Source organism: Mauremys mutica, chromosome 3 (assembly GCF_020497125.1).
Source record: "Mauremys mutica isolate MM-2020 ecotype Southern chromosome 3, ASM2049712v1, whole genome shotgun sequence".
In the NCBI taxonomy this organism is placed as follows: domain Eukaryota; kingdom Metazoa; phylum Chordata; order Testudines; family Geoemydidae; genus Mauremys; species Mauremys mutica.
The window spans coordinates 139,371,154-139,397,390 of NC_059074.1; the positions used below are offsets into that span (position 1 = coordinate 139,371,154).

The following is a 26,237-nucleotide window of genomic DNA, read 5'->3' on the forward strand; positions in this document are numbered from 1 at the left end:
AGCCTGACCTTAAAAACCTCTAAGGAAGGAGATTCCACCACCTCCCTAGGTAACCCATTCCAGTGCTTCACCACTCTCAGAGTGAAAAAGTTTTTCCTAATATCCAACCTAAACCTCCCCCACTGCAACTTGAGACCATTATTCCTTGTTCTGTCATCTGCTACCACTGAGGACAGTCTAGATCCATCCTCTTTGGAACCCCCTTTCAGGTAGTTGAAAGCAGCTATCAAATCCCGCCTCATTCTTCTCTTCTGCAGACTAAGCAATCCCAGTTCCCTCAGCTTCTCCTCATAAGTCGTGTGCTCCAGCCCCCTAATCATTTTTGTTGCCCTCCGCTGGACTCTTTCCAGTTGTTCCACATCCTTCTTGTAGTGTGGGGCCCAAAACTGGAGACAGTACTCCAGATGAGGCCTCACCAATGTCAAACAGAGGGGAATGATCACGTCCCTCGATCTGCTGGCAATGCCCCTACTTATACAGCCCAAAATGCCATTAGCCTTCTTGGCAACAAAGGCACACTGACTCATATCCAGCTTCTCGTCCACTGTAACCCCTAGGTCCTTTTCTGCAGAAGTGCTGCCTAGCCATTTGGTCCCTAGTCTGTAACAGTGCATGGGATTCTTCCATCCTAAGTGCAGGACTCTGCACTTGTCCTTGTTGAACCTCATCAGGTTTCTTTTGGCCCAGTCCTCTACTTTGTCTAGGTCCCTCTGTATCCTAACCCTACCCTCCAGCATATCTACCACTCCTCCCAGTTTAGTGTCATCTGCAAACTTGCTGAGAGTGCAGTCCATGCTATCCTCCAGATCATTAATGATGCCATAAAAGCATTAGCAGGTGAATAGCCTATGTAGATGCACAGAGGCCCATGCAACTGAGAGGGCAGGGGTATGGTGCTGCTGGAGTGGTGGTGGGGGAGTGTGTGCGCGTCAGCACCTGAAATCCAGCCCGGAGTGGCACCCTCCAGCACTTAGTGCACAGAGTCACAATGCCACTGCAATATGGCCCAGCTACCCCTCTGTATAGATGGAGGGGCAGCTGGGCCAAATTTCAGGAGTGTTGTGACCTCATGTGCCAGGTCACAATGCCAGTCCAATTTGGTGTGCACACTGACATTCCCTGACCATGCAGCAGTGACTACCTCATACAGCTGGGACTTCAGCCAGCACTTGGGTCCTGATCCACCTGTCAAGTCCTTCTGCTGGATCCCATCAGCTCCTCTCTGGGCCCTAGAAACATCTGAGCCAAAGAACAAGACATGGGGTTGAGGGAGGCAGGGGCTCCTGTATGGAGGGAGTGTGGTTGGATCCCACTCTGCTTGTTATGCCTTCCTGCTGGAACCCACAGCGGCTCCTCTTGGTATGGGGGAGAGACAGGAAGCCTCAAGTTGGCAGGGAGGAATAAGGAGAGCATGTGGAAGCTGTTTGTGGTCCCACCTTCAGGTGCATGGAGCTGGCTGCAGAGGGGGTAGGGTTGGATGTGGGGAACAAAAGAGTGTTGGATTTGGAGATTCTTGTGCATGACTGAACAGTTGAATTGGCATGTTTGATGTGTATACAGATTTTAAGGGAGCCCAAAATAACCTTTTAATACGTTAAACACTGGGGTGAGGCAGCAGAGCCTAGAGATTATGGGGGTGAGGGGAAAAGCTCAGGGAACCTGTGGGGCCAGAGGTGATTGGTATACGTGTGCCAAAATACAAGTTTGCCCAGGGCACCATTTTCCTTAAGGCCGGCCCTGCACACTGCATTGATGTTTATGAACTAGCCAAAGTGGTCAATCAGGCCTTGGAGTACCATGGAGAAATACTCGTTTCTGTTTATGAATTCTGAACCCTGTGAGCCTGGGTGACAAATAATAGACACATGGCTCCCATTAGTTGCCCTAATGCAGTTTGCTCACCCTACATGTCAAATGCTATCAATAATCTCCTGAGCATTACCAAGATTTATAAAAGCAGCAAAAAGTCCTGTGGCACCTTATAGACTAACAGACGTATTGGAGCATGAGCTTTTGTGGGTGCATCCACGAAGTAGTATTCACCCACGAAAGCTCATGCTCCAGTACGTCTTAGTCTATAAGATGCCACAGGACTCTTTGCTGCTTTTACAGATCCAGACTAACACGGCTACCCCTCTGATACAAGATTTATAAGATGGTGTAATGGTACCTTTCCTAGGACATTGTCCTGTGATGCTTTGCAGGGGTACGCATGGTTGTGAGGCACCTCACCACCTCCTGCCTTTAGTGTGAAAGAGTCTTGTCTGAGTGAGCTTGTTTTAGCTCCCTGAAATCACCAGCCTCTGGCAACATAAGCACTACCTTCCAGGCTTCGTAGACTTTGCTGCCTCTGTGCAGGTTAGTGATAGAATACTAAGGACTTGAGGGTTGGTGTGTACGTGTGTAGCGTCCAGACCCTTATCCACTGAACACTCACAGACAGGCCTACTTTTTCCAAAGGAACAGTAGTTGCAGCTTGCTAACTATGTTTTGGAACAGTGCTCTTTTGAACACACAACACTTAGCTAGATTTATAATGAAAACAAGAATAAGTTTATTATCAAGGAACAAAGATTCAAGTGATAATGAGTAAGAATATTGGAAACACAGTTACATATTAAACAAAATCATAAGTTTCTAGAGACTTAATTTAACTCACAATTTATCCCCCTGTCTAAAGAAGCTTTTCTCACCCAAAGTGGGTTTTGTGTTTTTTTTTCGCCCCAGCATGTTCAGCCAAGCCTGGTTGGGATCCCCCTTTCATGAAACAAACTCGCTGTCCATTTACTTCTTAGGGCCAGCCTGTCTTCTTCCCTCTCCAAACAAACCTTTGATGTACACCCTAAGATAGGGTTGCCCCCACCCTTCTGATTACCTCTTCCTGTTAGTTTCCTTCTGAAGTCCCTGCCAGTTCTTCATTATCGTTTGATTTAGAATGCTAATGGTTGCCCATTGTGAATCAGAGAATATTCAATTTATATATAAACAGATACATGTTTCTTGTCTGAAAGAAAACCTGCTTTTCACTTATGCTTGTGAACTGTCCCTAGACATAGACCTCAAGAACATAATTTTCCGTGTGTGTATATATAAACTTCTTACATACCATGTGTACATGCATTTCCCAGTGATACTGATCACCAGTGTTACATAAGCTTTTATTAGAGACCTCCCATGACACCCTTTGGTAAACTAGAGTGTAAATACAGACCCAGAGGGTTCCTGTAATCCAGGGGTGGCCAACCTGAGCCTGAGAAGGCACCAGTATTTACCAATGTACGTTGCCAAAGAGCCACAGTAATACATCAGCAGCCCCCCCATCAGCTCCCTCCTCCCTGCCCCGCTCCCAGTGCCTCCCACCCCCTGTCAGCCCCACTGATCAGCTCCTCTGCCTCCCTCCTGATCATCTGTTTTGTGGCATGCAGGAGGCTCGGGGGAGGAGTGAGGGCACAGCAGGGTCAGGGGAGGGGGCAGGAAGGGATGGAGTGGGGGCAGGGCCTGTGGCAGAGCCTGGGGTTGAGCAATGAGCACCCCCCCAGCACAATGGAAAGTTGGCATCTGTAGTTCCAGCCCTGGAGTTGGTGCCTATAGAAGGAGCCACAAATTAATTTCTAAAGAGCTGCATGTGGCTCCGGAGCCACAGGTTGGCCACCCTTGCTGTAATCCTTATGCTCTCTGCAAGTTGGCATCAAGAAGGCTATGTGCTTAGTATGCACCAAGTCACTGCCATGTGTACAAAATGATTCAAATTGAAAGAGGCACACCTGCTTTACATGCACACTATTAGTCTGGTTTATGTACTGTGAGTTAAATAATAAACTGGATTGATTTGCTGTGCTACACTTCTTCAGCCCCTCACCTGTGTAGACAGGCCCTAAGGCTGTCAGTTGTCGTTGGGTGTGGGGTTTTTTGTTTGTTTTTTTCCCCCTTGTTTTCAGTGAATGGGTTTAGTTGGAAAAAGAGAATTTGTTTCCCTTATAGGCCAGTTACTTGTTGCACATGACTCACTTTCCTGTGCTCCTGATTCTGCTATGATTATGGTTCCAGTGTCTGCAACCTTCTAACAGACTTTTTTCCTATTAGGACTTATGTGACATCTGTGTATGTAAAGTGGGGCCGTCCTTTGTATTTATAGCCAATAACTACCAGCAATTTTCCTGTAAAAGCTATTCAAATTAGGCCTTTGACCTCAGTTGTTATCATAGTAATATATACCCATTTAGTATGAATGTGGTTCTTATTTTCCCTCAAATTATGTTGCTTAGCAACTGTTTCCTCTTAAATTATCACTTCCTCCGTCATTGTACTATTATCTTAAACTGTTTTCTGTGTCTTTTTGGGCAGCTCATCCTTTAACTTTGTCTTTATTGTGGTAAGTGATTCTAGTCCTCAAAGAACTCTTGTGGTATATCTGAGTTCATGAATGTGGTGGCTTCATTATAGAGGAAGGCCTTTCAGATTCTTGTACAAGAATCTGAAAAAACCTTCTCTTGTTTAGGCATTGCAAACATTGCTCAATACTTTCTCTCTTTTTTTCACTTCAACAGCAAATTGTTATTCCAGTAATTTTTTTTTGTCAAAGTTGATCACCATCACCCTTGAATTATAGTAAGCTCTTCAGCATCATATTTTGCTTTGGAGGTTGCTGACTCCAACCTTTTAACTTCCTTTTTTTATTAACAAGTTAAGTACACCAGTAAAATAGCTCTATAGCACCAAATATTTTATTGCATCAGTGTAAACAATAAAATTCAAATATTAAAAGGTGCCCAAGAATAACCATTTTTATTAGGTTTACTCCAAATATCAAAACTATAATCAATGTAGTATTCTGGAAAAGGACACCTTAATACATTTTTTTTTTTTAAAAAAGAATGGGAGACTTCAGCATGTTCTGGCACTCGCTAGGAAAAAATTGCAAGGATAATAAAGCTTCACATCTCAGGGCATAAATTGATCTTTAGCTGGTATGTGGGAGACCTTTTCTCCTATGCTGTTTAACTTTAAACTCCTTGGGACTGGGCCCTCTCGATCTTATCTGTCTAAAGCTCTATGCATAGCTATGAAGATAATTTTTTTAAAATAAGTCCAATATTGCATGTTTGGGTGCATTATGGCACAGGGAAAGTGTGTATTCACATGTTCATACGGTGCCCTGCACAGTGTGATTTTTTTTTATTAGGATTTCTGGGTGTGACTCTCATTTAAACTTTTTTCTGAGACATCCAGTGTTGGTTGCTGTCTGCAGTAAGATACTGGAATAGATGCACCATTTGTTTATCCCATTATGGCAGTTGGTCTGCAACTATCATATTTGATCGGTGGTTTTCTTGTAATGTGCATTGTCAGGTTTGGTAGCCTCTGTGCCATTTTCAGTCATTGTGAGAGCTCCTATAAACATTGACAATCAAAGAGCTTTAATCTGGTTAGGTTATTTTTTTGAAGGTCTTAATCCAGTTTACGGTTGTACTTTAAGAATCAGTTAGGTGGCAGTCTGCTCTAACTGGACCGTTTAATTTGTCCCTCTGCTAGCAGCCTCATCCCGTATCTTCAGCATCATCTATTAGAAAATGATGTATCAACATAATCTTATGCAACAGAAACATATGTTCAGATTGTTTGTTTGTATTGTTTATAATATAAAAACAGAAGAATAAAGGACACTCAAATTTTATACATGGAAAATTACAGTACTGCATACAAGCAATTTTACCACATCATTTTTACTGAGGACTAGATTCTGTAAGCCTTAATTAGAGGAGTGGTCTGACTGATGTCTCATACAATTAGTCCCACTGACATGACAAACAGGATGAATAAAATTTTGTAGGATTAGGCACAAAGCTAATATTATTTGGCAATTTTGTATTGTAATTCAATATTACATTAAGTAGTAGCTCAAATGCCTAATTTGCCCTCCACAGAAGTTTTCTGTTTTGTCAAATTTAAAAAATGATTCTACTTTGGCAGAAGCAGTGGAAATATATCTAATCCTACTCCATGACATGTATCCTGTGACCCTAATGTCTTGAATTAGCTCTTCATCTCCATGTTGTTATCTAATTATACCCTTTTAGGGTTCCAATTGGAGTCATTTAGTCTAGCCCCTAGTTCTCAGTTTGCCAGGCCCTCAAGCATTTCATGTATGGAAACAGTCACTATAACTTGGAACTCATCAAGTGTTTAAGAAACTCTGGCATGGAAATGTCTGTTACAACATTATTGTTTCTAGCCTGCATTACTCCAGAGCCCTAGAAAATGGGGTATGCCAGTCCTCCCACCCTACCCCTGGGTGGCAGAAAAGACTAGCCTGAAAAGTGTGGACAGCCATTTGTATTGTTGTGCAGAGCCTTCACTTCCATTAAATAAATGAAGAGAAAACAAAAAAAACTCTCTAGTTGTTACAGTTGTGAGGAAAACTTTCAAAATGTGAAGTGAGTGTAACTGATAGATGCTTATAGAGAGCTTGAAACAATAGCTCTGAGGTGTGAACTGTCTTTCATTTCACTGGGTGCCAATGCAGAATGCTTCCTGCCCGATAGATCTTAAAATCCGAGTCAGCCATACACGATACAGCAGACAGACTGAATCACCCCAAAACCAATGGTAAATTTAGAGAAAGCAGGTGAACAGATGTGAACTTACATTACTGAAAGTGAAGCAATTTCTTGAGTTGTTAACTATGTTAGCCATTCATAAAACGTCTGAAGGATGATTGCGGAGGGTTCTAACTACTGATCTCACATCAGTGTTTTAATTTGGCATGATGTGTGAGAAAATTGTTAGAAATACTTTCTTGCATTCCTGCCAAAGTGTCAGTGACTTGATGGGGCAGAGCGATAAATGAGAATACAGGCTTCTTGAAGGATCCCTGTATCACTTTCTTAGACTATTTATGTAATAGGCACTGTGCAAACTCATGGTAAGAGACTGTCCATGTCCAAAGATCTTACAATCTAAATAGACAAGGCAGACAAATTGAAGCAGATGAGACTTTCTCCTACTGTTTCCCAGCTGTTTCCCAGATGATGCAATTTCCTAAATTGCTTACCCAAGGCCACGTAGTCTATAGCAGAGCCGGCAATTAAACCCAGATCTCTTGAGTTCCAGACTAGTTGTTTTAACTAGGTCACAGCTTGACTCTGGCTTGGACCCTGGGTCAGCGTGATATGTGTATAGACTGAAAGGGAGTTAGGCTTGAGCCTGAACCTAGGCTTAAATTGCAGTGTAGATATACCCTGATACAACAATATGGTTACTGAGTTCCATGGTAAAATAAGAAGCAATAACAATTAAAACTTTAGCTTTTCAGATGATACACACATGAATCCCTAGGTTTTTGTGCATTTTTTTGTGGGGTGGACAGTGGTAGAGGCACCTCCTTCCCCCCCCGCAAATCCCATTGGCCAGGAACAGGGAACCGCGACCAATGGGAGCTTCGGGGGAGGTTCCTGGAGGAGTGGCAAGCAGCGTGCGGAGCCCTGCATCCCTCCTCCCTCAGGGACCACAGGGACATGGTTCCAGCTGCTTGCCAGGGCCAGGGCAGGCAGCCTGCTCTGGCCTCAGTGTGCGCCGCTGCCACCCCGGAGCCACTCTAGGTAAGCGGCTTCGGTCTCTGGCCCAGAGCCCTCTTGCACCCTGCCTCCCAACTCCCTGCTCTGAACCTCCTGCTGCATCCCCCACCCCTTCTGCACCCCAACCACCTACCTTGAGCCCCTTGCTGCATCCCACACCCCTCCTGCACCCCAACCTCCTGCTGCATACCACACCCCTTCTGTGCACCGCTGCCACCCCAGAGCCACTCTAGGTAAGCGGCTTCGGGCTCTGGCCCAGAGCCCTCCTGCACCCCGCCCCCCAACTCCCTGTCCTGAGCCCCCTGCTGCATCCCACACCCCTCCTGCACCCCAACCCCTTACCCTGAGCCCCCTGCTGCATCCCACACCCCTTCTGTACCCTGAGCCCCCTGCCTGAAACCCAACCCTCTGCCACACCCCATACTCCCTCCTGCATCCCACACCCCCAGCTCTCTGCCCTGAGCTCCCTGCCACATCCTGCATACCTCCTGCACTCCATGCCCTGAGCCCCCACCACACCCCTCCTGCACTCTCTGGGGGCAGGGAGAGGGCGAGTTGGGGTGGGGACTTCGGGGAAGGGGTTAGAATGGAGGCAGGGAAGGGGAGGGAAGAGGTGGGGCAGGGGCAGGGCCTTATGAAAGGAGTGGAGTAGGGGTAGGGCCGGGGACAGTGACGGGAGGTGGTATCAGTGATGCGGCCCTCGGGCCAATGAACTAGTCCTCATGTGGCCCTCATGGTCATTTGAGTTTGAGACCCCTGTTCTAGACTGAGCACTGAGTCCCATTGAGTAGAGAGAAAGATTAACCTAAATATACAGAAACCTGTGCAACCCCATAGATTGGGTCCCTAATCCATGAATTATTGGAACTCATTTAAATAACTTTTCTTAAACATTACATGAATATATTGTCTCGTACAATAGAATTATAATTTATAATCCCTCTTCCATGATGAAATATCTTTGAGCTATAATGTATCTTAATTAAAACTATCTTTAGGTGGATTTTTGTAATAAAATGCTTTTTGACTAAAAAAAAAAATCAGATTTTTTTTCCCTCATCGATTTTTATCCACCCTGAACAGAGCTAAGGTACTATTGATAATTATATTTTTATTATTATATAGTGGAATGTAAAGTTTGCAATAACCATTCTAAACCTGTCAAACGGTTGAAAAGAAATTTCATAATTAAAACAAATGTAGGTAATATTTAAATACCTTGAAAACACAAGACCATATTTTTGAAATTGCCTTGAGTTTATCTGAAAACATTTATGGTAGAGTTAAGAAGTCGTGCTGCAGTTGTCAGTCCTAGATATCAGTCATGTCGTCTTCACGTTTTTGGCCAAGTTAAAGAGACTTGGCTGTCAAACAATGCCAGCTTAGTGCAAAAACAAACAAACACAAACAAAAAAAAATAGGCATTGTACTAAAGAGCTACATTGAAAATGAAAGGAAAATATTATCACCATTCTGTGATTGGATTTGGTTCATTCTGGAAAGACTTTATAAAATATTAGAAATTGTTTTCCCATTTCTTCTCAAGCACTCAGTGGAAGTATCTGTTCTTAGTTAACTTCCAAGTCTGTTCAGAACTCATCTTATACTTTTATTTAATTGCCATTGTAAATCAACAAACCTGTTTGCTGAGCTTTAAGATAATTTTTAACAGTTCTGTTGAATAATGCTTTATTTGTGGCTGTCATTAGAATCCCCAACACTCCTCTTAGGGACTGATCCTGCACATTGTATCAAGCATAGCTCTTAAGACTATGAGCAGTCTTGTTGAACTCAATGTGGTTGTTCATGGTAGTAAGTGTTTGCAGGTTCAAGTCCATAATTAATAACTGAGGCCTCTTCTAACCTGGGGATTTCAGTCAGCAGCAAAACATTGGTGTATCTGCACCAGTACAGACCTCTATTGTGGATAGCTACATTGCCATTTGCACTAATGTGGTTAATGTTATGTAAAGCCTCTGCTCAAATGCAGTTGTAAGATCTGTAACGTGTATCATTAAGTTCTGCAACCTTTTTGCAGACTTTGTAACTTCAGTTATTGTTAGCATAGCCTTTTAAGTTTTGTAACCTTTGCAAGCTCTGTGGTCTTTTCAGGTTGCCACTTGTATGAACTTCCAAGCTTTGTAATATCCCATCCCTCAGAGAGAGTGTGAACGAGGGAGTGTGAACAAGGGAGTATATGTGGGACTGGGCGGAGAGGAACTGCAAGGAGAGAGGAGTGAGGAGCCAGGTGTGTCTGATATAATCTGCTCTGAGAAGGCAGTCATGAAATGCTGAAAATAAAAGAAGAACCTGGTATGCATGAAAGGAACTGGTCTGGGAATGCTTCTCGGTGACGGACACAGAAAGGAAACTCAGTGTACGTGACAGGAGCCGCCCAGTTCCAAAAATAAGAGGAAGAAGGCATGCACACAAGCCCCTGCTTCTTGACCCTCTCAGCAGCCTGAATTCGTGATCGCAGACAGACACATCAGATCTACCATGCTTCGGCTTCTCAGCCTCCATGCTGTCTCCGGTAACTCTCTGCCTGTGCAAGTGTGTGGGTGCATGAGGGTATGAATGCAGTGAATGTGTGCATGTATGAATAAGCTCCATCTCTTTTCTATCTGACCTAACAGCGGCATTGTAATAAAACTAATACAAGTGTGACCCTGGGTTGGTTTTTAGGGGAACCTAGGTAACAGTTAATGTCTGCCTGAAACAGGTAAACTGCATTACTGTAAATTGTGATTTACTACGGCTTTGCCTGTCTGTTAGGCAGTTCCTGGTAGCTACTCACCAAAGGTTCAAATGAGGTTAAAGCCTTAATTCAGGCAAAGCCTGAATATATTTCACCCTACTATCTTTTTATAGAGTTAAAATATTAGTTCTGTAAATTAATCTAGCTTTGAGTTGCTTTTTCATCAGAAAGGAAAGACACTCTGTTTTTGATGGCTGATACATATTGTTGTTCGCAGACCGTGCTAGTAAAAGTATCCATCAACTGAAATATGCCTTGGTGGAAGGAGATCCCACAGCGGGAGAAAGTGAAGTTGCATTTGACCAGTCCTCCACAGGTAATGATGAGAGTGGGGAAACGGCCTGGCAGGAACTGCAACACAGTCATGCAGGTAAATGTTACTCTGGGACAGCTAGTCTCAGAACTGCAGAGCAAAATTATTGTATGATTTCCATCAAGTCTGATTGTTAACCAGTAGTTTAATTTTGTTCCTTAGTTAATCAGCTTAAAGCTTTATTGCGGGAGCAAGAAGGACTAGAAAGTGAAGTATCTCCATCAAGGAGGAGGAAGATGTCACCCTCAGTATGTATTCACTTCTAGTTTCTTCATGTAACTTTGAATGAGTAATAACTTGTCCCAACAGGCATATTATCCGCTATCCATGAAGAATAGGAGGCCCCAAATCTCCGTAATCATCCCATGGGTGGGGGCGGGATTGGCTGCTTCTCAGTAGAGAGAGGGTATTTGTGAGTAATTCTCCTTTGTAATCTCTTTGACAACTAAAGATGGGAAAAGCCCTACATGAGCTATTAATTTATTATGACCACAGTAGAAGAGTGACAAATCTCCTCCTATGGAATCCAGGCCTTCACATCCCCTCGGTAGTACAGATGGCACCCATGTGTGTATGGCTCCCTCATCTTGGCTGCTCCTTTCTCCTCCAGAAGTTAGCACTTTGTTTTGGAAGTGAAGTCTGTGTAGAGTGTTTTGCCTGTGAGGATGGTTCCGTAAGGGCAGGTGATGAAAGGATCCTACTTTCTTCTGTGGCTACTTACTGCAGCCTTGAGGTTCTGATGGTGGTGGACCCTTTGTCTTTTGTACAATTGCTCGTTGATCCATGTAACAGCAAACCCTATAGCTCTGCACTAAAATTCTGCTGCTTAGGGACACACGAGGTTTGCTGTGGAAATGAGCTTTTTGGTGTAGGAAGGTCCTCCCCTGTGGAATCTCCTCACATCCATCCCTCTTGCAGTGGAACTGCACTCTGCACTGGGATATATGGAAAGCCTTTCACCTCCATGGGGCCAGTTCAAATCAGTTATTACTCTCTGATGCTTGTTCAGTATCAAAGATTAAATTAATTTGGTGATATTGCTCCAGTTCTACCCTGTGACAGCCTCCAGTGACTACTCTACCCTATCCTATTATGATAAAGAGTCATAATAATAAAAAAAATTCATTCCTGGAAGTGATCTCTCCATGTCAGGATGGAAGCACGGTGGTAGGATAATGTGTTGAATCCTGCACCAATGATTAGTTAAGTATTCTGGATTTTTTTCTTCAACAGCAAACATATATTTTAACAAAACAAGCATATGAATTTTTGAATTGACTATGTCAGGCATGTCAACATGAGAAACTTAAAATATTTGCTTCTGCAGCTAACTCAGTTGTCTTCACCTTCATTTTCCTGTTTGTTCATAATCTGGAAAAGAAAAACAAGCTTTCCTGCTTTTTCAGGTCCCAAACGATTTCTCAGTTTGGAATGAATTAGTCCAAAGGAAGAAAATATTCTTTCTACACCGGCAGAAGAAGCTACTGCTGTTAAAAGTGAGATTATCACTTCAACAGTCTCTGAATTCAAGTGCTTAAGTGACTTCCACCAGTTCAGTGGTGTGACTTTCTTTAAAACATCATCAGCAAACATATATTTCTTGAATGGTTCACTCTTAGCTCTGAAGTTTATTATAGTTGGCATTATGGAGGGATGATGGCTATGACATAGACATCCAGCAAACGCCTCTTCTTCAGCAGTAAAGATTTGACCCTGGTACCAAGTATTGAGAATATTTGCAAGAAAATGAGCTTGTAATTTAACTCTGTCATTGCGTATTTCTCTTGTCAAGATCTCACTCAGTTCCTTCCAAATTTCAACAGCATCATCAATAAAACAGCTATTTCCCTGTATTTTGTTCTAGGCTACAGAAATAGGCTTCAGGGTACTCAGCATGTGTTCAACATTTCTCTTAAGCTGAATGTTGAGAACTTTGGCTGTGACAGTGCTATCTATTTTTTCACAATTTTGGTCACAAACTATCATCAGATTAGGCCAGTTCTTGATATAGTGCTCAAAATAGTCCACTACTGAGTTCCATCACATGTCTTGTGGAAGAGTTAGCTTGGTTCCTCCCACTTTTTTCAGAGGAGCTGCTGCAAAGTGGTTGTTATGGAAGTATTTTGCAATTTTGAAGACATTAGCCTTTATTTCTGGAACACTGAAGTCTTTGGCTAGGGACTCTCTACTAAATAGTTTCTTCTCATCTTGGATACATTTGCAGCATTGTCTGTGACCAAGCTGCATACTAGACATTTGATGTTTTTTTTCACAGTTTGTTATAGCTTTTACTGCTACTTCTTGTAAGTATTCTGCTGTGTGTGCATTTCCTGATGTATCAATTATTTCTGTAAGGAAGACATTCCCTTTGTCTGTCACACAGGCAAGTACAGTAGGATCATTGTGGACGTTGCTCCATCCATCAATAATCAGGTTAACAATTTTACCCTGTAAACCAGGGATCGGCGACCTTTGACACGTGGCCCATCAGGGAAATCCGCTGGCGGGCCAGGACGGTTTGTTTACCTGCAGCGTCCGCAGGTTTGGCTGATCGCAGCTCTCAAGGGCCGCGGTTCACCATTCCAAGCCAATGAGGGCTGCAGGAAGTGGCGGCCAGCACATCCTTCGGCCCACGCTGCTTCCCGCAGCCCCCATTGGCCTAGATTTCCCTGATGGGCCACGTGCCAAAGGTTGCCAATCCCTACTCTAGACCTTTTGCACACTGCTCAATGTCTCTTTCATACACTTTATCTAGCAATTTGCCTGTGACATCTGCTGTTGAGTGGACTGTATCCTGGTCTCAATGACTGAACCATGTTAATGAAGTGTGGCTTCTCAATCATATGGAAAAGAGAGTTTGCTGCATAAACAAACCAGGCAATTTTTTCATCAGTTACCTCTTTTTGTAATCTGCGTGTTCTTATCCAAACTTATCTGTGGTTTCTGGGTGATGGAGATTTTTTTTTTCTTTTTGCTACAGGTGATATACTGTGGCTATGTGACATACATGATGTGACTGAAACACTATCATTGGCAGATAACTCTGAAACTATAGAAAATGATGGTGATCTTGAAGGTGGATAGTCTTCAGAATCCTGTATGTTGAGGATTCTCCTAAACAAAATAAGTCAATATAGTTATTTAATTATTATTACCAAATTGTTCATTTAATATTACTCTTTGTATTCACTGACACTCAGTACTACTTTAAAGGTGAAATTGTAAAAGGAAGATCTACCTATTTCTGCTATTTAGTTTATCACAACTGCACCTAAAATGATAGTAACATAGAGTAACAACTACGGTGTTTTCTTTGCTCAAACATGAGAATTCAAGAGTAGTCCAGAAGGAAGACAGGCAGTTCTAAAGAAAGAAGTATGAATTAAAAATGTTTACCAACCTGAAGATCCTGCATGTTCGGACACATTCCTTTCATCTTCAACACAGCTTCCTGAGAAGGAACACTTCTTATGATGTTATTTCATTCGGGAAACCAGGCCTTGCATTTCTTTGTTGCACTGTTTTGCATTTTGCAGGCATGCCTGTCTTACCCACAGGTAGAGGAACTTCATTAAAATATTCCCAAACTGGGTCTCTTTTATGGCCTGCTGCCATTATAGGTTTTCCCTTCTAGTGAGAGAATGGTATGGTAGATCTCAAATCAATGAAGGCTACATTCAGAAAGACCTCAAGACTTCTGGAGTATGCTGCTCAAACAGTTTCACCTTTGTTTCTACTGCCTGTCCTTCCCTTCTCACTTTTATCTCCAGACTTCTTCTCCTTGTCCAGATCTCTTCTGCCCACAACAATCTTCTGTTCATTGAACTTTTTGAAACTTTGCACTTTTAGACAGAGGTAAGGGATTGACTCTGTGTACACAAATTTGCAGAGGGACAATAGGGTTGAGCTCTGTTATTTCTCATCTCAATATATTATTTATTTAATAACATTTTTGCTGTTAAAAAGGATGTTACCTTTGGAGACACAAATCCACAGTTTGAAAACTGCAAAACTAAGCATCTCTGATGGTATCTTCTAGACTGAGCACTGAGTCCCATTGGGTAGATAGAAAGATTAACCTAAATAATCTATACAGAAACTGTGGAACCCCATAAGATTGGATCCCTAATCCATGAACTATTGGAACTCATTTACAAAACTTTTCTTAAACATTTACATGAATATATTGTCTCATACTATAGAATTAGAATTTATAATCTTTATTCCATGATGAAATATCTTTGAGCTATAATGTATCTTAATTAAAACTATCTTTAGATAAAATGCTTTTTGAGGAAAAAAATCTACCAAAAAAGCCAATTTAAATGAAAAAAAAAATTGATTTTTATCCATCCTGATTACAGTCCTGTATCAATGCCACTGTAGTGCCATAGCATAGATGCGTCCTTCAGCGATAAAAGAGGTTTTTCCATTGCTGTAGCTAGTCTGTCTCCCCAAGCAGCAGAAGGTAGGTTGATGGAAGGTTGACCTAGCATTATCTACACCGGGGATTAATTCAGTTTAGCTCCGGCACTAGACATGTGAATTTTTCACACCCCTGAGTGCCATAGCTTTGTCAACTTAACTTTTACTATAGCCCAGGTCTTAGTCGTTTTGAAAATTTTACCTCTTGTCTCTGAAATTTTCTATTTCTTCATACATTTGGGTTTCCTTTCATATTTCTGAGTGGACTTAATTAGTAAACACATTTTAAATGGAAAGAATGGTCCCAGAGAATCAAAGATGTTAATATGACCCTGTTTCTATTGGGGTCCTGTGGGATCAGTTCTTGGACCTATGCTATTTAACATTTTACATCAATGACCTCAAGAAAACACAAAATCATTATTGATAAAGTTTGCAGATGACCCAAAAATTGGGAGATGGTTAACGGGTAACTTCATTCCTGTCTGTAAATACAATTGTGGAAACAAAAATATTTGATAATGGACTTTTTAATCTAACAAAGAAAAGTATAATACAATTCAAAGGCTGAAAATTGAAGCTAGACAAATTCAGACTAGAAATTGGGCATAATATTTTAATGATGAGAGTATTTAACTACTGAAACAGTTTACCAACAGGACTTGTGGTGGATTCTCCATCACTGACAATTTTTAAATCCAGATTGGATGCTTTTCCAAAAGATACGATCAAGGAATTATTTTGGGGATGTTCCATGGTGTTATACATGAGATTAAATTAGATGATTACAAAGATCCCTTGTGGCCTTGGAATCCATGACTCTGAAAATACCGTGTCACTTTGCAATATTAACAGTTTTAAACAAAGTTTGGGGTTCTGAGTACAGAGACTTCAGCCTGCTTAGTTCAAACAACAACAAAACAATCCCACTATCATTTGACAGTCTCTTAGATTATATTAAAGGTGAGAACAACTGTCCTTTGTGAGGGAAAGAAAAAAGTTAGTGTTAAAGTCCAGTCCCATTTCAAAACAAAACAGAAACAGGAGGAGAAAAAGGAATGGTTTGGGTGTTGACTCTTACTTGCAACCTCACTGTTTGAAAATTACAGGCATAGCACAGTCTTATCAGCTATTGTCCAGCTATGCTGAAAGAAGGACAGGAGATACTGGATGAGGTTTAATCAGGCCACAATTTTATTAACAACTGTCTGGGAATAGTCGGCAGATAAAAGTGTACAGTGCAGGTAATTCCATGATCATTTCCATATATACCTAGAGAGCTGCTGTCATCATCTACCATCATCCTGGTCCCCAGCCCACCAGCTGCTGGGACTTTGCCATCCCCCCGCCCCCTCAACTGAGGGTTAAGATGGGCTATAAGAAGAGGGGGTGTTGCAAGGCCAGTCACAGGAGCCCCAAGTCCCCCTCTCCCATTTTTCCATTCCTTTAACCCATGTTTGCCCAACTAAGTGATCAATCCTCCCCCCCCCCCCCCCACGTCCCCTCCGAATCTGCTGTGGGGAAGGTATTAAAAAAAAAAAATCCCACTTCACCTAGTCCAATCTGGCAGTGAGGGAAAAATTCCTTCTAGCCCCCCAGAGCAGATCCTGACCAAACCTGATCTTTTGCCACTTCCATGGGTGGGAGCATGTACTTATATAGCCTCCCCTCTCTTCCAGTCATCTGGGGGGCATGGGGCAGCATTTCCATGCTGCCTGGCTGCGCGGCTGCTGCAAAAAACATTCTTTGTCTCAGTTCCTTAAAGAGGTACACACCTTCCTCCAGCAAGCCAGACAATAGCTATATTAGCTAAAACATGAAAACTGGTTAGCTGTAGAATACGCTAATACATTTGGATTGCTGTACTTACCTCTGGTGTACAGCCCCATCCCCGGATCTTGGCTACGCTTGCTAAAAGACTGGGTCAGGTGCTTCTGTCAGCAAGGGAACTATTGCAAAGCTATATGTGAAGGTAATGGGCGTGACTCTTCCCTTACACTTGTTTTACACTAGTGTAACTAGATAGACTTCAATGGAGTTGTCTGCTTTGCCGCTGTGTAAGTGAAAGGAGAATCAGGCCTAGTGTCTTATAGTTAGCATTTGTTAAAATACTCTATCCTTTTTTATTTAAAAACTAGTACTTCCAATTAAGCTGAAAAATACAAAATTATCAATTACAAGTCATTTAATGAAATACAGCACAGCCTCAATGAAACAAAAGTATCTGAAAGAGGCCCAGGCCCACCATGTGGCCACAAGAACAAATGGATATAAACTGGCCATCAGGAAGTTTAGACTTGAAATTAGATGAAGGTTTCTAACCATCTGAGGAGTGAAGTTCTGGAACAGCCTTCCAAGGGGAGCAGTGAGGGCAAAAGACATATCTGGCTTCAAGACTCAGCTTGATAAGTTTATGGAGGGGATGGTATGATGGGATAGCCCAATTTTGGCAATTAATTGATCTTTGACTATTAGCAGGTAAATATGCCCAATGGTCTGTGATGGGCTGTTAGATGGGTTGGGATCTGAATTACTACAGAGAATTCTTTCCTGGGTGTCTGGCTGGTGAGTCTAGCCCACATGCCCAGGGTTTAACTGATTGATTGCCATATTTGGGGTAGGGAAGGAATTTTCCTTCAGGGCAGATTGGCAGAGGCCCTGGGGGTTTTTCACCTTCCTCTGCAGCGTGGGGCATGGGTCACTTGCTGGGGGATTCTCTGCACCTTGAAGTCTTTAAACCATGATTTGAGGACGTCAATAGCTCAGACATAGGTTAGGGGTTTATTACAAGAGTGGGTGGGTGAGATTCTGTGGCCTGCATTGTGCAGGAGGTCAGACTAGATGATCATAATGGCCCCTTCTGACCTTAAAGTCTATGACTCTATAACACTCCTCTCTCCCTCCTCTTCCCCCCGCTTAATGTGCAGTGTGGTCACTCTGAGACCTGGCAAATGCGTACCAGCATTGAGCGTTTTAGGGCATTGCTTTTAACTTCCTTTTTGGTAACAGGCTTACAGGTATGTTGCAAAAAGTAGTAGTCTTGGCAAGCTTCTCAAATAAAAAGAGAGGGGTTCAAACAAATAGAAAGAAATACAAAGGGGTGTTTTTAAAAAGAAAACACTATTACAAGGAAGGGAGTGATGACAGGAGCCAGATGGTGTTTGGAGTTCAGACAGAGCCAATGGAGGTGGCAATATCATATGGGTTCCTCTCTTTCTGCCTGGTCTGATCAGGACATCTCTCAGGGTGAGGACAATATTGGCCCAATTGTGTCATTGGATTCTGGGATCCCAGGAGATGGTGGATGTGGCAACCATGATGATGAAGCTCACTTCTTCCTGTTTTCCTATCTTTCAATCAGCCCCTCATCCTCCAACCCCCAGGCCTGTTTTTAAGGACCCCAAAAGGGGAGTTTTAATTTCCAACTCATTAATTTTGCTCTATTAATTTCTGGTTTAATGACAAATCTATATGATGACAAAAGTATTATTCAAAGACCATTGCAGTGTAGCTAGAAATGGTTCTAATATTGTTAATAAGTTTTAAAAATGAATACATTTTAACAAGTAGCCAGTCATAAATTTTGTTACAATCTGAGTGTCAATTTTTAAATCTCAGAAATTGGGATTTTATTTGCTAGAGAGGTGAAAGAAAGGTTATACTCACCAAAAGAACAAAAACCAACCCCCAAACTTAGAGGCCTTTTAAAAGTCATTATAACTTAGCTTGATGAACAGATTTCTTTACCTTCTCAGTTAATTTATACTGTACTCTTAAGAATAAGTGCTGTAATATTAGGTTCACATGTAATAATGGAGCTGTAGGATGCATCAGGAAAGGTATTTCCAGTAGAGACAGGGAAGTGTTAGTACCATTATACAAGGCACTGGTGAGACCTCATCTGGAATACTGTGTGTAATTCTGGTCTCCCATGCTTAAGAAAGATTAATTCAAACTGGAGCAAGTGCAGAGCAGGGCTACTAGGATGATTGGAGGAAAGGAAAACCTACCTTATGAGAGGAGACTCAAAGAGCTTGGCTTGTTTAGCCTAACCAAAAGAAGGCTGAGGGTAGATATGATTGCTCTCTATAAATACATCAGAGGGATAAATACCAGGGAGGGAGAGGAGTTATTTAAGATAAGCACCAATGTGTACACAAGAACAAATGGATATAAATTGGCCATCAACAAGTTTAGGCTCTAAATTAGGCGACGGTTTCTTACCATCAGAAGAGTGATGTTCTGGAACTGCCTTCCAAAGGGAGCAGTGAGTGTAAAAAAACCTAACTGGCTTCAAGATTGAGCTTGATAAATTTATGGAGGGGGTGATATGATGGGACCACCTACAATAGCATGTGGTCCATTGGCGACTGCCAGGAGCAAAAATCCCCAACAGTTGGAGATGGGACACTAGGTGGGGAGGGCTCTGAGTTACTATAGAGAATTCTTTCCCAGGTATCTGCCTGGTGGATCTTGCCCACATGCTCAGAGTCTAACTGATTTGCCATATTTGGGATTGGGAAGGAATTTTCCTCTGGGTCAGATTGTCAGAGACCCTGGGGCGGGGGTTGCCTTCCTCTGCAGCATGGATCACTTGCAGGTTTAAACGAGTGTTAATGGTGAATTCTCTGTAAGTTGAAGTCTTTAAACCATAATTTGAGGACTTCCATAAATTCAGCCAAAGGGTATAGATCTATTACAGAAGGGGGTGGGTGAGGTTTTGTGGCCTGCAATGTGCAGGTCAGACTAGATGATCATGATGTCTCTTCTTGCCTTAGTCTGTTAAATATGTAATCCCTACTTTGTGCGGACTTCTCAAATGTAATTATCATGCTGTTATGATACTCCCATAATATATATTATACTTGTTTGTATATTCATCCTTCTACAGTGTGTTGGTACACTACTGAACAGTACATATGTGTGATCATGTCTCCTTATAGTGAATACAGTGTGTTAAGGATCAGCCCTAATATCTCTCTTAACCAACCACTCAATTGACCATCAAAAATTGGTTGCTCAGTGGAAGTGGTCTTTTGTAAAGGTGGAACAGAACTGGGTATATTTTAGGATTGTCTCTTAAGACATTGAGTCCTTTAGTAAATGTGGTCTCTAGTATAGGTTTCACTATATTACTACAATAGCATGAATAGTTCATCAGTGTTTTTGTACTAGATACTTTCTTTTTAACACTTTGCAAAAGTGTATTAAGTATGAATAGGATTCTGTGAATGGAAACAACTTTCTGTGATGCAAAAATTAGAGAAAAATTCTGATGATAAAATATTTATTATGCTTAATTTACTTATTTTTCCCCCAGAGAACTTCAGAAGCTGCAGATCAGAGTTTGCCTACACTTTGTGATCTTGTTCCTATCATTAATGATCAGTCCCAGTACATTCACCACTTAGAAGCTGAAGTGAAGTTTTGCAAGGTATGCAGCCTGCTTCACCCATTAAGATCCTGATCCCACAAGTGTCATACTCATGGAATTTCCATTGAGTTTAATAAGAGTTCTATATGCAAAGTGCTTATGGGCTCAGACCTTGAGTTTCTAAATATTACACTAGCCAAAACTGAAGCAAATACAGTTCAGAATGTACAGTAACTCATTTAACGTTGTCCCACTTAACGTTGTTTCAGTGTTACGTCCCTGCTCAATTAGGGAACATGCTCATTTAAAGTTGTGCAATGCTCCTTTATAATGTCGTTTGGCTGCCTGCTTGTAAGATTCTGTGGAATAGCAGTGACTTTACAAGGGAGCATTGCACAAGTTCTGCTTCTCTGCCTCTTCCCCCTCCCTCCCAACACTTCCCCCCACTTTCTGGAAGGGAGGGGCAGGAGCGGGGAAGCACCAGGTCTCCACTCCTCCCGCTCCCTCCCAGAAAATCCTAAACGCCGCTGAATACCTGTTTGGCGGCGTTTAGGACTTTCTGGGAGGAAGGGGCAGAACGGGGAAGTGCCGTGTCTCTGCTCTTCCCCTTCCCTCGCAGAAAGTCCTAAGCACCGCCAAACAGCTGTTTAGTGGTGCTTAGGATTTTCTGGGAAGGAGGGAGAGGAATGGAGACACGGGGCTTCCTCGCTCCTGCCCCACCCTCCCAGCACTTTGTGCTTAAGACTTTCTGGGAAGGAGGGGCAGGAGCGGGGAAGTGCTGCGTCTCTGCTTCTCCCCCTCCCTCACAGAAAGTCTTGGCAGCGCTTAGGACTTTGGTGAGGGGAGGGACGTGGTGTGCTCTAGAGAGGAGGTGGAGTGGGGGTGGGAAGAGGTGGGCCTGGAATAGAGTGGGGACAGGAGGATGCGGGCCTGGAGCATTCCTGGCAAAATCCGAGCCTGTTCTCCGGGGAAGCTGCCGCTGCTGCTGCAAAGGTGCTGTCTAGCGTCCTTGCCTGCAGTGGGCTGTATGCAGTATGCCTTTTATCTGCCCCCCCAAAATTTCCTTGGAACCTAACCCCCCACATTTATATTAAATCTTATGGGACAATTGGATTCGTTTAACATTGTTTCACTTAAAGTTGCATTTTTCAGGAACATAACTACAACGTTAAGTGAGGAGTTACTGTACTGTGTCTTCACATACATCATCACATCTATATACTTAAAAATCCATCTTATCAGGAGGCTTTTTTTTCTTGATAAAATGTGTCTGAAATAGACAAGTGTGTATCTACTTATACAACTGTTTCATTTAAATAACTTTTCCTACTCAAATAACCATCTAACCAGCATTAATGTGCAAATTAGACTATTACCAAACATGCTTATTCTGCCTGCAATGGGGTTAAAAAAGAACGAGAGTCTTTTGCTGATATCTTAAGAAATATATATGCATGACTTCCCCCTCCCTCCCAGCACTAGGTAAAAAATTTTACATGAAACTTTTTGTTACTGAAAAAGAGATTTGGAACAACCAAAACATTTCACAAATTTGTGGTGAATTGGTGAAACCGGTGAATTTTTTTTTGGCCAAAATGGTAAAAAATAATAATAATTAGAAGTGTCAAAACAAACAGGTTTTTTAACATTATCAAAACAAAACATTTCAATTTTGGGTGGGCTACGTTCACCAGGAGATTTAGGCCACATTCACAAAAACAGATATGGAGGTGGTATGTGGGGCCCACTGGTTAGGAGACACACACATGAGGGAATTGACTCAAGTTAAAAGTCTCACTTTGTACAAAATGCTTGAATAGTCATTGGGTCAGAGAAAGAGAGTGAAAGAGACTCTATAGGCCAGTGGTTAGGGAACTCACCTGGGACACCTTGGATCCAGTCTCTGTTCCAATTGATATGTAAGTGTTTATACAAAGTAGAACAGCTTTGACAGGAGAGATTGAGAGAGGCCCACTCCAGAATAGCCCATCGCCTGGTGGTTAGTTCACTCACTTGGAAAGAAGAGATCTGGGCTCAAGTCCCTGCTCCAAAGTTGGGTTTTCCATGTCTCAGTTGAGAACCCTCACCACTGGGCTATTAGGTATAAGAGGGGACATTGCTGCCTCCTATGTTTTTTTGTGACTGTAACCCTTCATTTCCTTTGCTGTTATTAAAAATACCTGAAGCTTTTCATTTTGGGTTGAATGAAACATTTTGTTTTGATCTGAAAAATATTTTGGTTCGACCCAGACTGAATCTTTTTCGGTTTTTGGAACTGCAAGTGAATCAAAAAATCAGTTATTTGTGCAATTCTGCCTGTGACATCAAGATGTATTTAAATGGTCATAGCTTTATCTAGGAGCTGTCTATGTACAGTATTTGTATTTGGTCTCATAGGAGGAGTTGTCTGGGATGAAAGATCGGATACGAGTAGTTGTGCTTGAAAATGAGAAACTCCATGAGGAACTGAAATCTCTAACTGTAGAGCAGACGTTGAGAGAACAAACTCTTTTGGATGCTTCGGTAAGTTTGATTTTTTTTTTTTAATAAGGGTCGGTGAACTGGTTCATTTAAATAAGAACTGTCCAAACTATCACTTGTTCTCAAACTGAACCTTAACCAAACCTTTATGAAAATTTTGAAAAATGCTGGATTAGAGATCCCAACATTACTATCGTCTTCCCAGAGGGCAACTACATTATATTCTGCACAGATTCTTCTGTTAGTGGATTTTAACAGTAACATTCAATATTTTTCTTTATTTAGCAATAGTTAATATTTTTACTTAAACAGCTGTTGTGATTAAACTCTGAAGCATTACAATTGTATTTCAGGCAAATGTTCGGAACTCCTGGACTGTAGGAGGTGATGATTCTTATTTATGTCAACCTGCCAAGTCATCACCATCACATAATAAAGAACAGGTTTTGGCCACAAGAGCCACTGCAGAAACAGAAAAATGGCAGCTAGAATTGGTTGGTATTGAAATAATTTCTTTGCAGTGTCACATCTCGGCTAAAGATTTTAGTGCTCCTCTTTCTTGGTGGCATTTTTTAGGATTAATAATTTCCTGAGAGTTTTGGAGGAGGAGATTTGATTGATTTAACCCCTAGTCTTTGAGGTCAATATCTATCCCTTGAAGCTCATGTTCTTAGTGTCTTAAGATAATTAATTGTATTGTCCCTTTAGGCAGTGGTGATAGGTAGGCTGTTTTGTGCTAATCTCAGCATGTCAAGGTGGAGCTGGGGTAGACGGCGCTTGTCTGATATGGCGCTTCAATGAATAGCGCTGTGGAGATTCTAGACCATACTGATGCCTGCAGGCAGCCAAGAGCTAGCTACGGTAACTTAGGCAGCTGTCCAGTACTGTGGGTCGCTGCAGTCTCCGGAGCAGCCCAGCATCCAGACGGTGCTAAAGTGGCTTCATCTCTTCTTAATCTCCATCCCTTAGGTTACAATTTCTGTGTTGTGCCTCTCAGAGATGCAGCACAGAAGGCCCACAGTATCTTGGAGATACTCCATTTGGGAAAGTCCTTACCCTGTCATCTCAGCTTGACAATGTATTTTTCACTTCCTAACCTAAACTGGTGGTGGTGTATTGCTGTCACTGCTACTTACTTCATTCTGCCTAACAGTTGTGGTGAGTGAAGTACTGTAATATCTCTGTGTGTGAACTATGTAGGTTTAAAGGACATTTGGGTGCTTCAAGATTATTATTCCTAATCACTCATTTATGCCAAGAAAACACTATACTGTATATAAAAGATTATTTTCATTGATGCCTCTGTCTGCAGAGCCAGAAATCTTTGTGATGACACTAAGCTCCCAGCATCTTAAACCCTGTGACAGTTCAAGTTGCCACAGTAGTTGCCTCTTTTCTTTCCTCTTATTTGCCCATATATGACATTTGTGTATTGGTTGATCATTCATGGTGAAAGAAACAACAGTGAGAGATTCTGTATAAGGGATTGCTATAGCCCCACATCACTGTGCCATTTAACCACTGCAGGTACATTTGAAGCTGTTTAACCACTGCAGGTACATCTTTTTCATGTTCAGCTTTTTAGCAAGAAATAGGACTAAACTATTGAATAACTCATGTTTTGGTAATGAGAGAGTTTACCAGGTTCTTCATAATGGCCCCAAATCTTCTCTATTTAGGAATATTTCTATTTGTGGGAGCAAAGGCAGGCCTGTCATAGGGTGACTGGCCCCTTTAAGGGAAAATGGGGCTTCAGCTCCAAACTTGACATGATCAGGTCACTTCCCCAGGTGGGTAATAATGGTTGAGATCACGTGATTAACTCAGGCATGGTGAGCTAAGGTAGGAAGGGACAAACTTCTGGGGAAAGGCAGCTCAAGTGGGAGCTAAGATGGCTGGAAGTGTCAAGACAGAAGCCTGGGAAGTTGTCTCTGGCCTGAGATGAGTGCTGCAGGTAATAAAGGAACTGTTTGAACTGAACCCTGCTTTGAAGTCTCCTGAGTCAAGGAGAGACACTGAAATATAGGGTTGGGGCCTGGAGGGCTAATGTGTGAAAGGACTAAAAAAAATTGACCTTAGAAGGGGAGTGTTTTTAATTACCATTGGATTATGGAGTTCTTACGAGGCCCTGAATAGAAGGGGAAACTAAGGCAGGGTGCTGCCCCAGGCTACGAACAGGCACTTTGGCGGTGGCTCACCCTGTTATGAGACCCAATTGGTCAGATCATCAACTTGTATAAATTGAATTAGCTTAACTGAAATCAATGGATCTGTGGCAATTTACACTACCTAAAGATTTGGCTCGATGTGTAGAAATAAGTAAGCATCAGTGTGAGAGTTCTGTTCATTATCTAAGCTTTCCGAAAAGAAGAGTAAGGAAAGTTAGTTCTGAAACTAATGGTTTGGGTTAAAAAAATTTGATTATCTTCAGGGGAAATTAGTGAATATAGCTAATTTTTGGATATATCTATAAAGTGCTAAGAGGAGATAATTGTGAGGAAAGAGGAAGACATACAGTTTTCTTTCATCTTTTCCTAAAGGAGAAGCTAAAACTTCTTTATCAAGAAAGGACTGATACACTTGAAGCTCAAGTACGGTCTCTAAGGTAAATTGAAATGGCCATTTTTTTTTCTTTAAATAATTTGTAAAAAACACAAGTGTTTTCAGTGGTTTGCACTCTTGTTGAAAATTAAATTTTAAAAAGTAATCAGGCACATGTGACAATTAAACATTTGTTTTCTAATATAAACAGTTCTTCCTGAAATATAATTAAAAACATGATTTTAAGACAAGTTAATTACATGACACTTATGGAAAAGATTTGTCAAATTTAATAAGGATAAAGCCAATATTAAAAAATCATATAGAGATTTACTAGAGAATAGGATCCTTCCTTAGACTCTTTGACTTTTGTAGGATAGTTCTCTTGAAGAAATAAAACTCTGTTCAAATTTTGTAAGCTGATCAAAATAAAAGAGAGGAAAAAAAAGAAATGTGTAGAAAAGTTATACATTTTCTGTTAAATTTGATTGGCCTATCCCATAATAGAAATCTTGTGCCAGAAGTTTCAGATCTTAAATGGACTGTGTCAATTAACTTACCCCACATTTTAATTTTGTGGGTTTTTTTGAAAGTGTTTTACTTTTACATGAATAAGTATTTTTCATTATTTTTTTTTTTTTGGCGGGTGGGGTCACTGGTAAAGAGGCTAAATTTAAATATACGCCCTGCAATACTGGAAACCTGAATGTAGGACACAGGAGTGGAAGGGACCTTTCTAGTCATTAAGTCCAGTCCCCTGCTATAGTAAGC

The 26,237-nt window shown here is 41.7% G+C and overlaps 1 protein-coding gene across 8 annotated transcripts in view; it reads left to right on the plus strand.

The window, feature by feature from the left end:
• Window positions 1–26,237, plus strand: part of SDCCAG8 (SHH signaling and ciliogenesis regulator SDCCAG8) — a 152,454-nt gene that overhangs the window by 2,137 nt on the left and 124,080 nt on the right. For all 8 annotated transcript variants that reach the window (XM_045008476.1, XM_045008481.1, XM_045008474.1 and 5 more), the window contains exons 2-7: window positions 10,550–10,702; window positions 10,808–10,893; window positions 20,391–20,504; window positions 22,842–22,967; window positions 23,279–23,419; window positions 25,466–25,530. In XM_045008476.1, coding sequence (XP_044864411.1) covers window positions 10,550–10,702; window positions 10,808–10,893; window positions 20,391–20,504; window positions 22,842–22,967; window positions 23,279–23,419; window positions 25,466–25,530 — 685 coding nt within the window. The remainder of the gene's footprint in view (window positions 1–10,549; window positions 10,703–10,807; window positions 10,894–20,390; window positions 20,505–22,841; window positions 22,968–23,278; window positions 23,420–25,465; window positions 25,531–26,237) is intronic.